The sequence below is a fragment of the Melospiza georgiana genome, chromosome 11 (assembly GCF_028018845.1).
Source record: "Melospiza georgiana isolate bMelGeo1 chromosome 11, bMelGeo1.pri, whole genome shotgun sequence".
Lineage (NCBI taxonomy): Eukaryota > Metazoa > Chordata > Aves > Passeriformes > Passerellidae > Melospiza > Melospiza georgiana.
The window spans coordinates 11206743-11224663 of NC_080440.1; the positions used below are offsets into that span (position 1 = coordinate 11206743).

The following is a 17921-nucleotide window of genomic DNA, read 5'->3' on the forward strand; positions in this document are numbered from 1 at the left end:
TCACTTGATGGCACCTGATTTTTGGGCTGAAAAGAGCCCATGAACAGATATTACTCACCTCTTCTGTCCTCCCCAAGGGTTTCACAGGCTCACACCATTGCTTTTCCAGGCTGGTGAGTTCTCAACCATGAGATTACTCCTCCAGAAGTGTTTCCGTAACTGTGATCATTCCTGTCATCCTTCCCTAGGCCTTTCCAGGTGCACACTCCCAGCCAGGTGGCAGACATCACCTGCAAAGATCCAGGAAGGACAGCTGGCCAAGGCAAACAAAACCACATCACACCTGTGCCCATGCATTTCTGCAATTCTTTTTTTAAATCTTCAAGTCATTTTTCCTCCCTAATATGTCTCATTTGAGAAATAAAGCATGACCATTTATGCCAAACTTAATTTTATTTATTTTACAAACAAAAATATACATTTATTCTGTATTTTCTCTCTTTTTACCACCCCCCACACATAACACATTTTGCTCAAGAACCACTTTAAGATGGCCCAAAGATTTATATACATAAATACATAACAGGAGGAAGGTCAGTCCATGACCTAGTGCAGAAGCTCCTCAGCAGCAGAACATGGGACAGAAATACTGGAGTCCTGCCAGGAAAGGACAGGATGGATGTTGACAGCCTGCACAGGTGATCCTTCAGCACTGAATTCAGATGGTAAAAAAGGCAAATTCATAACAGGCTCTTCACATCACCAAGGAGGGCAGGTAATTCCTTTCACTCAGGGTGTTGGAAATCAACAAATACTCCTTAGGATGGAAAAGCAGTTGCTCCTTTAGTTCTCAACTGCTTTGAAATCTTCATCTCTCTTGACTCTGTCCAAGGCCCAGGGAAGCTTTGGTGGCTCTCCCACCCTTTCTAACCAACAGCAGCTCAGATCAGAGTTGTAAGCAGCACCAGGAGCAGCAGCACAGCAATTCAGGCAGCTCATCATCCATCCCTTTTACAGCAAGCAGTCCAGTGTGACTCAGGCTGACTGACAGCAGTGACACAGCAGCATGGAACACTTCTCTAACATGACAAGGGCTGACTTGGCCAGCTCCTCATCCAGCCCTTGCAGTCATTGCATGAAATGGAAATGTGACAGGCTATGACCTACAAGAAACTACTCACCTCTAGCACACAGACAGATGGAAGCCTTTTTTCCCCCAGAAGTAAATAAAATAAAAATAAAAAAGAAGGGTGAGGGGTTGGGTGGGTTGGGGCATTGTTTGTTTTCAAGGTGCCAGTGCTAGTTAGAGGCCTGCAGGGCAAAGTACCCAGGCAGACAGAGAAGCTGCATTGCTCATTAGCAAAATAAGATAAGCAAAGGCCTGCATAGTTTTGGCAACCAATATGAACTTCATGTTCTTACCCACATTTCCTTTCCCTGTGGTGGGAACACCTGGTAGCAAACACCATCCTCCACCTAATGATCCAAACCAACCCCTCCACACTGCACCTTGCTAACTTTTACCTTACTCTTCAGGAACAGCAGTAAGTTGGGGCAAGAGATTCACACAGTCCTCAAACATTGCAAATTCCCTCTTTCTACCATCTCTAGTGGAAAGCTGCTTACAGCAGATCTCCACCTACCTGGAGGACTCAGGTAGGAAAGCATCCCCAAATTTAGAGGAATACACATCTTCACCCTTGGAAAGCACAGGATATCCCAGAAACCAGACTGATGCAGCCTTTATAGGAACAGTTGCTGGATTGGAACACCTCGTTTTGAACCTGCATGCCAGACAGCTCAGACAACAGGAGTCCCTTTTCCAGCAGGGAAGAGGTTAATAAGAAGTTCCAGGAAGTCTTTAAAAGGACTGCTCCCCACATGCACATCAGCATTTTCAACATATTGAGCCATAAAACTTACACAGACCAGCAGCAGTCTGGGGATCTGAACTGCAATGTAAGGGAAGGACACTGCCAGAGATACACACCCACCTCCCACTGCAGCACACCACACACCAGCCAGCTTGGTTCTAGCACACCTAAGGTGTTTGAGTTTCCAGTCACTAAATTCTGACAGCTCAGACTCATCATAGGCTTCTGCTCTGCCTCAAGCACCTGAATATCTCTGGAGCCTTCATCTGCAGAGTCACCTTCCTCCTCCAGCACTCTCCGAGCCCCTGCCAAAGCCATGAAGCAGGGTGCAGATGGATAACACACCTACCTCCCAGGTTTTACTCCTGAAACTCAGCCCTGATTCAGTGCTGTTACTTAGATTTTCCTGTGAGCTCAAATGCACAGCACTACAGCCCCCAGAGACTGCTTCACAGCTCCTTCAGCTCAGCTAGACAGCAGCACTCTTTATCCTTCTGTCTCCCTACTGTTCAGTCACTTCACATCCATGCTGTGGGCTACCAGCCTTCCCCAAATGTTCTCTGGGCAAGAGAACACTTCATTCCACTTCATACCTCTTTTTCCCCATACACTGAGAACATTCCTTTTAACCACTAACAACTCCAACTCCCAATTTTCAACAGTGTTAGCTGAAACCAAGGGTGAGCCCCAGTGACCAGCTTCCCTCATCAGACACTATCACCACCTGTGCTGTTGCATTCTGGCAAGATGCAGGCAGCCATGCTGCTTAGCCCAGGAAGATTATCTTTGGTTTCAACCACCAAAATCTTTCTAATTATGTACAATACAGCAGTCAAACCATCCCTAAACACCACTGCTCTAAGTAAGAAACAAGTGCTTTCAGCCACTGAAAAGAAAGGTGCCAGCCAGGACTATCTTCTGGGTCATATTCACATCTGGAACATGGAGGATCAGGAAAGTTCAGTGTTTAAAGGTTTATGAACAAAACCACTCTACAATGTTCTCATGTAGCAACAGAAAGTGTTCTTCCCAAAAGGGTTTGGGATGCCAACTTAGTTCCACAATAGGTGTTGGAAATCCTAAGGACAAGAGGAAAGCCACAGCAGGTAGCCAAGGACAGATTTCCAGTGAACATCCTAAGAGCTGTGGTATCAGGAAGTTTGGAAGGAAAGAAGTGAGGCCTCATGTGATTGAGTGCCCTGCCTCAGGCATTGATGGATTTCCAGCGGTCACTGTCTATGCTGTTGATGCTGCCCACATGGTATGGCATAGAGGCCACATCATCCAGATAGGCTGTGGTGTCAATCTGAGTGCTTGAGTAGAACCCAGCATCCATCCCTTCCTTCTTAGCAACAGCATAAGGGTGGGGTAGGTGCACATCCACATCCTCAGGTTCATCCACCTGACACTTGTAGGAGAAAAGGATCTTCGGTTCAGACCTGGAGAGATGAAAGATTTAAGATGCATGTTTTACCAATGGGGTATCACAGCTATCTGTCTTTAACTGAAACTCATCAGTGTTAAGAAGTTGTGCATTTAGACCTCAAACACTCTTTAAATGAGCTTTTGCTGACACAAAAATGAGTCAGAACAGGAGTACACTTCAAGTTCTACCTGTGCACCTCATGAAAACCAAAATACAAACACTTTTAGATCAGCAGTTTTCATCTTTAACTCCAGACAATGTATCCTTCTAATTCCAAAGGGATGCAGAGGTATATTTTTATATTTTAAAAGCACTTTATCTTCTTATTTTGAAGCCTGCTGTTTCTCGCTAATGACCAACAAACACTAAAGCCCACACTAAACCACTCGTTTTCCCACCAAGGTGCAGTTCCTGTGAGTGGCCACACGGCGGCGACCCCGGCTTGAGAATCGACCTTCCCAGGGCTCTTCACTGGCGAGCTCCGGGTCCATGGCAGAGCCCTCGGCTGAAGAGTCACCGAACTCCCTCATCCTTTCCACAAATTTACCCCAAAACCCACCCAGAAGGCCATTTAAGCCCCCAGGACTCAATTCCTCATTAAGCATCCAGCTATCAACTTCAGCAGAAAAATTTTGTATATGATGCTGATGCTGAAGAAGTGATCCTCTGAAACGTGTGAGGAATCCAGCATCAGCTCTGCACGCAAAGGGAGCCCTACACAGAAGTGAGCAGCCACGGGTCACAGAAATTCTTCAAGGGCAGAAATTAAGACTGGTTCTCTAACTGGTGTTGTAGTTGTAGATGGAGAGAACCTGAGCACAAAACACTTAAATGACAATATATACCCCTCTAAACTCCTGTTCCTGGCTACTCACCCAAAGAAGCCTTTCAGGAATGCCACATAGATGAGAGGTGCAAAGAAGCTGAAGTAAAGGAACGTGGTAGCATCAACACAGCTGTCAAGAACAAAAGGGAACATGAAGGGATTTAGTACTCCATTACAATACAGCTGAATAATACCCCTCACACCCTCCCAAAGAATCCAATTTCCCTCCAAAGTGTTCAGAGATCAAGGAAAATCGTGCTAAACAAATTTAAACTGGTGCAAAGTTACAGTCATTGTCATCAACATGTGTCACTGCTTCTAGACACTCAGGGGAACTGTGCCAAAACCCAAGGTCTGACCAAGAGCAGAGTCTCAGTACTCCCAATTTTGACTCACAGATGTGACACGGATCCCTGCAGAATGAGACTCCAGGTATAAGGGTGTCTCCATATTTCTAACAAACAGACAATTTCCTCTCTTATTACCTACTAATGGCCAGTCATCAGTGGATTCACACTACTACTCTCACTCACCACATGAAGACAACTACAGCACACACAGCTCCACAACCTCTCCACTGGGGAGTTTCCTCATTACTTAGAGGCACAAACCAGAACCACCAGAAGGTTTATTCCTTCTCAGGAATACAGCAAAGGTTTGTTTTCTTGGGAGGGGCAGTGTTAAACGACACTCAAATACAACACAAGACCCAGGGCTGCAGACCTCCTCCCCCAGTGTACATACCACAGTCCTTCTATGATATCCACACAGAGGAGGGCACTGCCCAGGCCCTGCACCAGGTTCAGCAGTGCCAGAATGCCAGCATAGATATAAAAACTCTTCCTGGCTGTGGGAAAGACATGGATACACATGAAGCTCAACCTCAAACACCAGACCCATGGAAATCTGTTTGATGGAGATGCCAAATCCAACAGAAGCTTCTCACCACCTTGCCTCTAAGAACTGCTGAAGAATTAAGATTTATTTTTTATTTAACCACCATGCTGGCAGGACTGATGGCGGTAAAATGGACTAAACCAGACCCTCCTGCATGTGTATATGCACACACAAGATGGGTTTTGAGAGCAATGTTACAGCAATACATGCAAAGATTTAATTTGCAAGCATCTGGAACCAGTGTCAGTCACATAACTGACTGCAAGGAAAACTGAACAAAACCAACCCAGCTGAACCAGAAGCTGTGCCCTTCCAATGTACAGCACTAAGAAAACTGCTCAGGAGACCTCAACAGGAGCAGCAGGGTATGCTGGACAGCAGGCAGATCACAGGACCTGTGACATGTGACATCCATATCCCCTCCCTCAGGATACCCACACAGCAATGCCAACACTAGTTAGAGAAGACTTAATAACAATAATAAGCTTAATAAGAGCTTACAAACACCTTAATAACAGCTTCTCTTTATTCAGGAGCTGCAGATATTCTGCAACAACAGCAAAAACCAAACAGAAGCATTTACTTACAAAAGTAAAAGCCCAGATAAAAATTGTTGAGCATCTCCCACTTAGCCTTCCCTTCCCAGGGGATGACTAGCACACACACTTTAACATTATGTGTGCATTTCAAAGGAAGCTGTTACTAAGAAGCCATTTCTTAAGGCTCTCAGAAGATTATACATTACATTATACCTGTATCATTATCTGAGCAGTAGGTCTTGTTTTCCTAATGTAATTGTTTAGCTACTAAAGTAGCAGTATAACTGCTCTTACTCTGCTCTCCAAAAGACAACATACTAATTTTTCTAGGGATAAGTCCTTTGCCTTGTTATCTAAACTCTGAGATGTGGAATGCACCTGCAGCACAAACACACACAGGAACCTTCTACTCCCATCTATGCTTTATCCTGATGCTATGGAAAACACTACAGTTACCTACAGGGCAAAGAAATCCGGTCTTTCAGAGGAGTTTTTGGCAGAATCACCACCAAGGAATAGACCTGTTGAGACAAAGAACCAACAGTTCCATGGCTGCTTGGCAACTCAACTCAACCATCTTTGCAGGGATGGTGTGTGGTGTTATGCACTCCCTACATGTCTCAGGGCAGAGGCACAAACCCTTAACATTAAACACACTACAGAATGAAAGCCCCACAACTCCCCCCATCAGCACAAAACAGCTGAGAAACACAGGAGGGAGGAACATATGAGCTCAGCTGGAATACAACTTCAGCACTCCCACTGCACCTTGACTGCTTCAGCTTCCCCACCACATGAGAAGCATCACTATTGTGCTGCAGGAGGGGGACTGGGGCATTATTGTGCTCAGATCATCCTCCTTGCTCCAATTAGAAAATACAAAGAAGCTATCAGAGTGCATAACATATTCTCAGAACTTACCAGGAAGAAGAAACAGGAGCTGGCAAGCCAAAAGTGTCTCCCACCATGGCCATAGATATTGAAGTCTTCTGCTGAGAGGTGGGCATCAGGGTACAGGATTTCCAGGGTGCCCTAGGAGAGAAGTGGCACCAATATGACTCTGTTACAAGCAGTATCCTCACTTAAATGCATATTTGGACAAGGGACACCATGTTTAAAGAAGTTCAGAAAGCAGCTGGCTTGCCCCCCACCCCCAACCCAACCAAGCCCTGCCCTACTTAGACCAAGTTACACTCACACAGAAGAGGAAGAAACTAAAGACAAGAAGTGAGGAGAGAAAGAGTGACAGGAATCTACATCTGAAGGAAACCGGCACCAGTGACATTACAGAAGAGAGACTGAGGTGGACAGAGGATGCAAGCACTTTCCTGTCTAAAATAGACCAAGAGCTTCATTTCCATCTTTAAAGTAGACCTTTCTGCTGAAACATCCAGAATATAATTAGCTTGGGAAAGGACACTGTCTTGTTTAGGAGTTACTCATACAGACAGTGGAGAGCAAAGTTCTTGTAAGCACTACTGAACCCAGATATAGCTCCAACACTTGATATTTTATGAGGCTCCTCCAGCTTTATCATGTGGTAGTGATCAGCTCACTGCCTCTGCAGCCAAGAGCCTGGTCCCAGAACAAAGCTGTGTGTGTTATTCTGGCACTGCCCTGAGTACAGAGACATGGGCTGACCACTGACATGCTGAGGAGGAGAATGAACCCAGACACAGATTGCATTGTTCAGGGACATGAAGACATGCCTAATAAACTGAGCCAGCAAGCCAGCTGCTCATCTGAAGAGAAGCAGGAGCTCTCAGCTCTCAGAGACTCAGCAGACAATGGCACTGCAGAGCCCTTACTTGGCAAGCACATGGTTTTCATGGCCCTTGAGGCCAGATCCAGAACTTGTGTTCAGGTGTGGAAAACCTCACTCTTGTTCCCAGATTTTCTAAACAATGCAATCCACCCAAACCTCATTTCTTCACCTTACCTGAGCTGTTCATGCAGCAAAGAAGACAAGCAGATACTATCTGCTTATCCACTGCCACAAACATTCAGTTTTCCTCCAAAACCTCATTTAAAGAGCAAAGCTGCCACTTTCAGAGAGGAGTCAGACACTTAATTGCTTAATTTCAAGCAAAGTCCCTTCTTTTGCAAATTCTGCTTCAGTGTACTCACCTGGGTGACAGAATATGCCAGAGACAGCACAGTGGTGATTGCCAGCACACGTTTCACACTCGACTTGCTCTCCAGGTGACCTGCAATTATGGGGAATGGAAGTGACTCAGGATGTAATCCCAGCACTGGTTAAAAACAGTTCCTTCCAGAAGCAATAAAGGAAAACACTTTTATTTCCAGAAGCCTTCAAGGAAAGGTTAAAGCTCACTAAACCCTGTTTGGAGAGTTGAGCCTTTCACAGGCAAAAATCCTATTTATGAAACAACAAATTTTAACTTGCTTTCCTCCTGTCCACAGTAAGAGAAAACAACTAAGTCCTTCTGCAGAAAAGAAAAAAAAAAAAAAAGTAATTTCTCCAGCATCAAGTACACTGATATATTATAAAGCTGCTCCTCAGGAAGAAGAGTTTATGGGAGGCTGGCGTAGAAAAATCTGTACTGGAATATACTGAAGTAGGCAATTTCCAGAAACTCCTTCCAATCTAAATTATTCTACGAGCCCTCAAAAGATGAAAAATGCAGTGCTCACATGTCCCACTGACATGTACAACAGTGACACCCACCCTTTTCTCTACCTCTGATCCACAGGGAGAGGCATTTTCACTTATATAACTGAAAAACTGAAGATAAAGCATTTGAATGCAACCAGGATTGATCAAACCAATTAAGGATGGAATGAAGGGGATTGAAGGGCCCCCAACAGGACTATCTTAAATAAAATGAGCTTGAAACAAAGATCAGACTGTTGATCTTGGCATAAAAATCTTACTTAAGCTGTACACTCTATTGTATGGGTGCAGGACAAACCAAGCACATATAAACCCTTATATCACACAAACCATAGATCTGTAAGTGTAATGAGGCCTTCAGCCACTTCTAACTAAATCTCCACAATTTACCCTTTGTATTTATTCTATGGCCTCTTCACTTTATAGCATCAGCATCACCACAAACTTACAAAAGCAACCTCTGTGAAAGGAAAGGCAACAGGAAATAATCAAAGCACTCCTGACACATACCAAAGGCAAGGCCTAGGATCACCACGCTCAGTTCAATCGCCAGAAGGAAGAACCTTGTGATCTCCCACAGGATCTGAGAAATAACAGAGACCAGATAAACATGATTAGATGTTTGAAGGAACCAGTTTGAAGTTAATAAAGCAAAACTCCAGGGGATGGCAGCCTCTGAATGCCTGGTCATTTCCACAAACCCTTCTCATGCTTTGTAGGGGTACTGATCACATGCTGGTTCCAAGCCCTGTTCCTGCCTGTGGAACAGAACAGTTGTGAGGGAAGGAGCAAATAGCAGCTCTGCAGAGAGGAAGGGGCCATGGTTTGCCTCAGTTGAGGATTTGTCACTTGTTTCAGATGTGTTCTTGCTGCTGTGCTCCTGAAGAGCACAAGCCCATGATGACCTCAAAAGTAAAATACTAAACAAGGCCAGTTCTCAAAGCAGTAGATCTGCCTGAACAAACTCTGTATTCTGCCCTCTTCCAAAGCCACTGGTCCTTACATCTAAAGCATATTCAAGTAAAAAGCACCCCCTGTTCCAGCTGTCAGTTGCAACCTCATGTTTTATTTGGTGAAACAAGACCCATAAAAAGCAGGTAAGGCAATTTTTCAGGGAGTCATGCAATAAATCAGTGCCAAACCTAGAACAAGCACCCAGATTCTGGCTTATTAACCCTTTACTCTGAACACTGATCCCAGAGAATAATGCCCAAAGACCTACACTCTGTAGGTGACTCCTCTTTCTCTAACAGCTCAAGCACTGCAGAGCTTTTTGTTTTAAGTAATATTTTGCTACAAGTCAAATTAAGGCAAAGGAACAGCACATACAAAGATATTTCCTTGTTGCTAAAGGTTCACCCTGTGCTCAGAGTGGTTGCAAGGACATTCAGGTGTCAGCTTCAAAGGGGAAGTTGGTTTTATTTGCATTCAATACAAAAACTTTAACATTTTCAAAGAGCCACTGGAATACTGCAAGAGTAACAAAGGCCAGGTCTTGCCTATCCATTAAAGGTATCTGAATGTTCACCTCTTGCAAAAGGGACCCATTTAATCCCTGTAACAGGAAACTTTTGCTGCTACTATTTGTGTGCCTATTTTAGGAAATCCATTGTTTTACCATCCTGGATGCTGTGATGATTTAGATCCAGCTATCAAAACAGGATTCCACAGTACACATACCTAAGAGTACTGCAAAAAAAGCACATTCTTCTTGTACACATGTAAGAGGGAAGCCAGAGCAGACTGCTGTGATCAGAAGTTTACAAAGCACAGCCTCTAAAGTCAGTGTTGCACCTACCTTGTCAGCAACCATGGCAGCATCAGAGGCACTCACAGTCATGGAGACAACAGCTCGGGCAATGCCAACTAAAGCCACCACAAATACCTGCAAAAAAAGAGCAAAAATGAGCTCATGTCAAAAGGCACATATGCAGTAGTGATCAGAAACCCTTTTGGAACACCACTTTCAGGTCAGCTTTCCAGGCTGATAATGTGTACTAAGAATTTCCTGTAGCAGACTAGAGTTAATTTCCTGCAAAAGATTCCTCAGACCCATTAGATAGGAGCAGTGCCTTGGAATTTGGGAAGGAACAATTGTCTCAGATTAAGCTCTGAAGAGTTCTTCACCCAATCTTTACAACAGTATCCTTAGTCTTCCCTTCATTCCACTGGGGCAGGGGAGGAGAAAAAGAAACAGACAGAAAAAACATTACAAAACCTCTGAATTACAAAACCAAATGGTTGGTATGTCTGACTAAACCAATCACATCAGATAACAGAAACCACTAAATACCAACTATACAACTGTGGCAAAACTAAACCTGCAGCTCTCTCACTCCATACTGACAATGCTCAGGAATGCAGAGGAAAAGTCACCTGCAGCCACCAGCTTTAAAACATCTTGCCCTGCTGCAGAGTGCAACACAGAGACCCCAACTCACTTCACATACCACTGAAGCATGACAGCTCAGTGAGGCTCAGTTTCCCTGTGCTGTCACAGCCACACTATGCAATTAAGAGCTCAGTTGGATGTATCTACACTCCACTGTGCAGACTTACACTCTAAGAAAGTGGAGTTTTCCATATAAAATTCTCTAAATGTCACTTTGATCCTCATGGTGGAGGTAGGAGACAGCCAAACCTATCAGAGAACCAAGAGTCCAAGCTGATTCTAAGGTGATTGCAGAATGGAAATGACCAATAAGTGACCCACAGATGAATTTCTCTTTCTTAGAGGAAGAAGAGACAGCAACGGCAAGAAAGAAGATTACAATAATCCCTCCTGGGGTGGAAAACTCCATGACAAAAAAAAAGACAAAAAAGATGGGTGCCTGCAGATATATAATGGTGTTGTAGAGCTGCAACAGGTCACTGGAGAGGAACACACATCTTTTTGTTTCCTCTCTAAGCAGGTAGAGACTCTTCCCAATCTGTTACCTCCACATTAATCACCAACTCCACAGAAAGCATTCCTCTAGAACATGACAAACAGACAATTTAAAGGAAGACCTCACAGAACACACTTCCATCCTCATTTCCCAATAACATACTCAAGAAATGAGTATGAAACTAAGTTAAAGCATTTTCCTCTAACACTGTGAACTGGGTTTGGCTGGGATAGAGGAAATTTCCTTCACAGCAGCTGGTATGAGGCTGTGTTTAGGATTTTTATGCTCAAAACTGTGTTGATAACACAAATGTTTTCATTACTGCTGCACTGCACTTACACAGAATGCAAGATATTTTTGCCTCTCATCCCACTAAAGCAATGAGTTGGCTGGAGGTGCACAAGTTAAGAGGGGACAGCTGACCCAAGGAATATCCCATGTGGCATCATGCTCAGCACATAAAGACAGGAAGAAGGAGGAAGGAAAAGACTTTCAGAGTAATTGTGTTTGTCTTCCCCAGTAACCATTACATGTGATGGAACCCTGCTTTCCTGGAAACAGCAAAACACCTACCTGCCCATGGAAAGTGATAAGTGAATGCCTTGCTTTGCTTTCTCTGTGTGCACAGCTTTTGCTTTGGCTTATTAAACTGTCTTTATCTCTACCCACAAGTTTTCTCACTTTTACTCTTCTGATTCTCTCCTCTGTTCCAGTGAAGGGGAGTGAGAGAGCAGCTGTGTAGGGCTGAGCTGCCATCCAGAGCATGAACTCAGTTCACTTTCCTCCCTTTGGTTTATCAAGAGTTCTGTTTTTCAAAGCCTTTGGCACAAACCTCTACAGACCATGTGCATTACTGGAAACATGTAGGAATGTTTAAATCCAGACTGGAAAGGGATGATAATATTTTTAAAAGGTTGAAACATTTGTGCATATACCTGGTTATTCAAAACTGTGCAGAAGCCCAAAACCCCAACTCCTGGCTTGAAAGGGCCAACAAAGATTCATGTGAGGCTACTAGGGCAAGCTAGGATATCAAAAAGCTTCTGAATGGAATTTTTAAACAAATTTAGGCAGGTCCTTAGCTGCATTTATGATGTCCTGTAAGCAGTATCAAAGGGCACCACAGGACTGGTGAGAGGAGAACAGCAAGATCTTTGATGTTTGTGAACTGTAACTGTACTGAATATTCTGTTTCCACCTAAGGAATGATAAAGAATATCAAGTCAGGGCCACTTTGACATGATGTGAAAGAAACTAAGAGGGTTGGGTTTCTACATTCCCAGACTAACCAGAACTCTGTCACATAACCATTTCCCCTAGCAGATGACCAAGCTTTTCAACAATTTGACACAAACTACTCTCCTTTCACTACCTCATTGGAAAGCTGGGTTTGTGTCCCATGCTACTTACTGCAAGGAGCAAAGCAAGCATAAGATACTACATTTCAAGACATCAAAAGCCAGAAAAGAAGGAAAAAGGAAAAAATGGAATCAGCACAGGAGAACAAAACCCAGCAGATCTGGCCCCAGAACCTATTAAAAGCTGAATTCCAACAGGGAAAAAAATGTCTACTTTTTGTAGTACACCTTCAACTGAAAGCAGGGAAAGCAGATTTTATCCCTGCTGGTCTAGGCTCTCTCCACTAGTTCAGTGATATTGTTCAGGAGTGATAATAAAAATAACAGTTCAAAGGCCCAGAGTGGTACTCACTAGTATGTAGAATGTAGTGAAGATTGGGCTGGAAGTGACCCGGATTTTGGCCCTGGCAGAGGGCAGCTTCCAGAGGAGAAACATAAAGAAAAGTACATTGGGAACCAGGAGCAGAAGATCCCAGTAGCGGACTCTGCAAAAAGTAAATAAAACAGGTTTTATCCCTGATCTTCAGCCTCTAGAAAGGAAAGCACCAGCCCTGATCCCTTCTCAAGCAAACTGAGAAACAAACAAAGCTCTTTCCCTTGGTCCAGGGTCAGACCATTTCCTCCAGCTCACCTGGACTTCCCAATGTCTTCATAGAGCAGCAGCAGGCACTTGTGTGGCACTGTGATGTTGGTGTCGTTGGTCACGTGCGTTGTCATTGGGGACAGAGTTGTCACATTATCCAGCGCTGTCACCAGCGCAGTCGAATGTGTGATGTTGTCAGACACAGAGAATGTCATCACAGACATCATGGACTGGAACATCCTGTCCTCCTTCTGGTCCAGATCAAACAGAGCAAGACAACCACAGCAGAGGAAAAAAAAGCAATATTAAATCAGTTGTGAGTCACAGCTAAAAAACACATCCTTGACATTAAGCCCCTGCACAACAGCTTCCTGCCTGCTACAGCCACTTATCACCATGTCAAAGACTGCATGACACAATGAAATGCCACCTGCCCTAAGTCTGGACACAGCCATTAGGGTGGTCAGTACAAAGCCACACTTTGATATCAGAGTAACTAGCACCTTCAAATGGTGCTATGTGCAATTAAATTTTGTCATTCTTGGAGCTTCAGCAGATTCCTAGAAGAAATCAAGACTCAACAGCAATACATGGCATCATCAGATAGAGACAAAACCCCTACTTTACCAGGCTATTTATTCTTGGTCCCAAGATCAAGAAGTGATAGTAATTTGATTTCATCCTGCAAAGAAAAGATAAAAGTCCCTCCTAAAACCCCATTGCTGTTACCAGCTCTGAAGTCTGAGAGCAGGGGGAGCCTCACATACACCCACCTAAAGGGACTGTACAGTCTTTACCCTTCAAACCCAACCCCGGCAAAAACCAACACGCAGCTTTCTTTTTCTAACCCTCTGCAAGACACCAGAACAACTCTATTTTTGAGCAACTCTCTTCCCACCCTAAAGCAGAACCCTGACTGTTAAGGTACTTCAGTAGCTACAAGCTGAATACAAACACAGGGTCCAATCACCCAGAGATCACAGACAACCCACAGATGCAGAAATGATAAATCTCTGACAGCCAACATCTTAAAGACGCACATTGCCAGGGACAGCACTCGAGCAGTCTGTGTGTTATAGCTAATCCAGGATTTATTTAAAAAAATTCTCCCTGTTTGACTCCAGCCCTGACTTGCGTGGTGCAAACTGACAGCCCCATGACAGGGCTCAGAAGGTATTTTCCCTTAGAGGTTCTGAGTGAGTCACCAGCTGGAAAGCAACAGCACAGCCCTGTGTCATCTGCTGAGCTTTCAGAGTTCAGCAGCACCTTCTTCAGAGACTTGCTTGAGACTGTCAGTCATGGGCTCTTCTTTCTCTTTCTTCAGAGGCTGACACTCTTCCCAGGTTCTCTAAGGGGCAAGGGAATCATCCCATCCTCAGCCAACAAACCTTCCCTTTGATTCACCCCTGCTGACAGATATTCCCTGAGCTGGGACTGCCTTTTGTGACTGCTGCATGCAGTGCTGCATGAGAGGCATCACAGTAAATAAACACACAGATCTGGAAGGAGCAGCTTTGTGCCAAGATGGCAAAGTCTGGGCCAAAAAATTCTAAGTAGAGGTTCCAGCAAACGACCTTCCCATTCCAAACTCTTCTCTGGAAATGTCCTCTCTTCCCTCCAGCTACTCATTTCTCTGAACTGCCAAGAGAAGAATTTTCCCTGAATAATTTTGCTCCATTCTTTTCCTCTGTAACATCACTACATGTCAGTAGAGCTGAGGTCAAGAACAGTCACATTTGCCAGCACAGAAAAAATTCTACATGATTTTTTAAAAAGCTGGGGAAAAGTTAAGAAGAACCTCACAGACCATGGGCAGAATAACATTATCAACTGTGAACCATCACAACCTCCTAGTAGCTCTTCTGAGACAAGTAATTCCATCTGCCTGCCACACTGAAAAGAGCTCAAGTATAAAGCTGTGAGAGATTTACATTAGCAAAGCAATTTCTTATGAAAAGAGCAAGCAGGCTCCATTGTTTTTCACCAGAAGCCACCACTATCACACAACAGCAGCTGCTGATAAGGAGAGGAGTTGGCCACATGGAACAGAAGTCATGAGGTTTCAAAGGGCAAAGCAGAATCAAGCTCACCTCTCAGCCAGGCTGCTCACTACAGCCTGGTTCTTGTATTCTTCCTCCCCACATAAAGTGTACACAAAGCAGAGCAACAGAACAGCCAAGGTGATAAGAGAGGGCAGCCAAGGCCACCAGACAGCACTGTGGTCATGCTTTTCTAAAAGCTCAGGTCTACAGCACAGATGTTGAGAACTGGAACACTCCTGTCCAAATCAACAGCAAAAAATCCCACAGCAGCAAGACCAAGAATTGAGGGAAAGGATCCAACTAGGGATCAGCAATGCTGCTCCTTTCAGCACACTGTCCTTGCCCTGTCTGGTCCTAAATAAATCCAGTCAGCTGAGCATATCCAAGAGTTCACTCACCACACCCTGCCCTCCACAGGACTGCCTGCTTCAGCCAGCCCAGCCCATCGGGGGTAAAATCACCCCAGAGCCACGGGGAAAGAAACCAGTGCTGCTATCATGGTCTCCCCTTTTCATCCAGCAGGCAGCTCTGTACACCAGAACACAAAATAACACGTTCTCCTACACTCCAGATGAAGTCAGGCTGATTTGGTGAAGGCCAATTCCTCAGTCCAGACCCTGCATTCAGACTAAGAACATGGGCATGATTCCTGGGCTGCAGTGACAGAGCACTGGGCAGGGCTCTGCTGCACCTTCAGGGAAATGGTATTGGTCCTTGAATCATGGCACTGTAACAATATCAGAGCTCAATGAAATTCAGACTTCACATCATTGGCAATTGTGTCTGTTCCTTCCAAACCCACCTACAGGAAGATGAATTACAAACTGCACAAGTTGCACCTGTAATAAAAAAATCAAAATTTTTCTGTCTTTCTGCAAGCAGCATCAGAAAGTCTCTTAAGTACAGATCGTGATATGTTTAAGACTGCTTCTGCTTCTTATCATGCTGTATTTGTGCAATAAAAACTGCACTGACCAGATCCCTGCTCAAATAATATAACTGCTACTTCAGTAACTTAAACGCTTAAAAATACCCCAGAACACTAGAAGTAAAAAAACAACAACCAAAAAAAAAAAAAAACAAAAAAAAAAAAACAAAAAAAACAAAAAAAAAAAAAAAACAAAAAAAAAACAACCCCACCCCCCAAAAAATAGCTTTTTTTTTTTTTTTTTTTTTTTTTTCTTTCGGTTCTCTCTCTTCCTTTTTAAGAAATAACCTCAACCCTCCCTTCTGGTCACAACAGTTGCATTTTTCATTTCACTCTGAGAATTTAAGACGGGGATTTTCCCTCAGTAATTGAGGCGCTCCCTTCCACCTTCTCTCTCACATCTCGTTCTGAACTAAGCTTAAAAAGAAAGGAACTGCAACGAGTGGGGGAAAAAAAAGAGAAATACAGAAAGCAGAAGTATAAACACTAAGCCTAAACCCTCAGAGACAGAGAACCATGGCCCAGAGGTGGATTTCAGAAATACGTATCCCGGGGTTTTTTCTGTTTTGGTTTTGATTCCTGTGGAAGGCGGGGGCACAACACGCAAGGAAAGTAGCAGAGCGCGGTCACTCGGTTCCAGCTGCCGAGGAGGCGCCGCCGGTCCCACAGGCACAGCCGAGCCCCGCTGCAGTTCCAGCCCAGCCTGCAGCTGCCCAGGGCTGCCCCGGAGCTCCGGCCATGGGGCTCTAGGAGGCCCTCGGAGGCCCGCGGCCCCGCCGCCCCGCTCTGAGGCGCCGCAGTGTCGCTCTCTCCCTCCTTCTCCACTGCCCCCCTCCCGCGGCCCCGCTCCGCCCGTCCCCACCGGGCCTCGTTCGTACCCAGCCCCGCTCCCGCCGCCGTCGCTGCTCTGCTCAGTCCCGGGGTCCCGGCCCCGCCATCCCAGCCCCGGCCCCGCCGCTCCCCTCAGCCGGGGAGCGTCGCTGAAAAGAGGCCGGAGCGCAGCGCCGCGCAGCCAGGCGGAGACGGGGCCGCCACAGCCGGGGCTTATCGGCCGAGCCCAGGGGCGCTATTGAGAGACGGTCCCCGAGAGGTCCGCGGCTGGGCCAATCAGAGGGCGGGTACTGTCAAAGGGCCCGACAGAAATAGCGGAGCCAGCCAATAGGAAGGGCCGGGAGGCGGGACTAAGGGGGCGGGTCCGCCACGCTTTAAAGGCGCCCCGTCCCTCACACACCTGTGGGTCGCCAGCCGGGTGGGAGCGGTGGTGGCGGGCAGGGCGGTGACCCCGGGGCTGGGCGGGTGTGGTCCGGCGGTCTTGGTTCGTCCCGTCCCGGGGAGTCTCTGTCCTTTCCAGCCCGATCCCACCCCAGAACCAGCGCTCTGCCGTCCTGCACCCACCGTGACGCTGCTCCGGGCGGCCAGCACGGTACAACTCCTCTGTACGGCCTCAGGATGCGAGGCAGGGCAGTTAATAATTGAGGGAGATCCGATAATAATTCCTGCAGGGGAGAATGATTAACAACCTGGGAGTTTGGCTTGTGAGGAGAGTTCAAAGCTGACTGAAGAAACTCGGCATAGCTTGGACAGCAGCTGCTAAGGGGAAATGCAATCAATAATTAGCAGGATTTCAAGGTGCGAATACCAGACGGACAAAAGAGACGGTCGGTATCGTAAACAAGGAAGCAACTGTGACAAATGAGCTAAGATTTATTTAGGAAATCAAAGGAAATAACCCGCTAAGCACCAGCACGTTATACTCAGCAGTAAGAGCTGAGTGACAGAGAAGTTCAAAGGAGAATGGTGTTTATCTGAGTCACTGCAAGGACTGCAGGACACATTGTGGCACGGGTTTCTACCTGTGGCTCACCTGTGGCTGCAGGGTTTGCTTCTGTAGGAATGAAAGGCTTTTGCCATGCTGAAGTTTGCTCTACAGAGCCTGCACCTCTTTAGAAGATCCCTACCTTGGTCAAGTTTACAGGTTCTGCTCT

General features: G+C 45.5%; 1 protein-coding gene across 1 annotated transcript; it reads right to left on the reverse strand.

Moving 5' to 3' along the window:
* Positions 1-374: 374 nt before the first annotated feature.
* Positions 375-16984, reverse strand: TPRA1 (transmembrane protein adipocyte associated 1). The gene is made up of 11 exons (XM_058032196.1): positions 16815-16984; positions 13015-13217; positions 12736-12868; positions 9936-10022; positions 8648-8720; positions 7630-7709; positions 6424-6534; positions 5963-6023; positions 4811-4913; positions 4116-4196; positions 375-3253 (listed from the first exon to the last, which is right to left on the reverse strand). Exons 2-11 carry the CDS (start codon positions 13203-13205, stop codon positions 3019-3021), a joined length of 1155 nt encoding a protein of 384 aa, XP_057888179.1. The 5' UTR covers positions 13206-13217; positions 16815-16984; the 3' UTR covers positions 375-3018.
* Positions 16985-17921: the final 937 nt, after the last annotated feature.

Bases quoted from the DNA above. Each gene is read 5' to 3' on its own strand.
- TPRA1 (XM_058032196.1), bottom strand. From the start codon at position 13,205: ATGTTCCAGTCCATGATGTCTGTGATGACATTCTCTGTGTCTGACAAC. The intron at 6,535-7,629 runs GTGAGTACACTG...CTTCTCTCCTAG, and splicing joins TGGCATATTCTGTCACCCAG to GGCACCCTGGAAATCCTGTA. The intron at 4,914-5,962 runs GTAGGTAACTGT...TCTTTCCCACAG, and splicing joins AGACCGGATTTCTTTGCCCT to CCAGGAAGAGTTTTTATATC.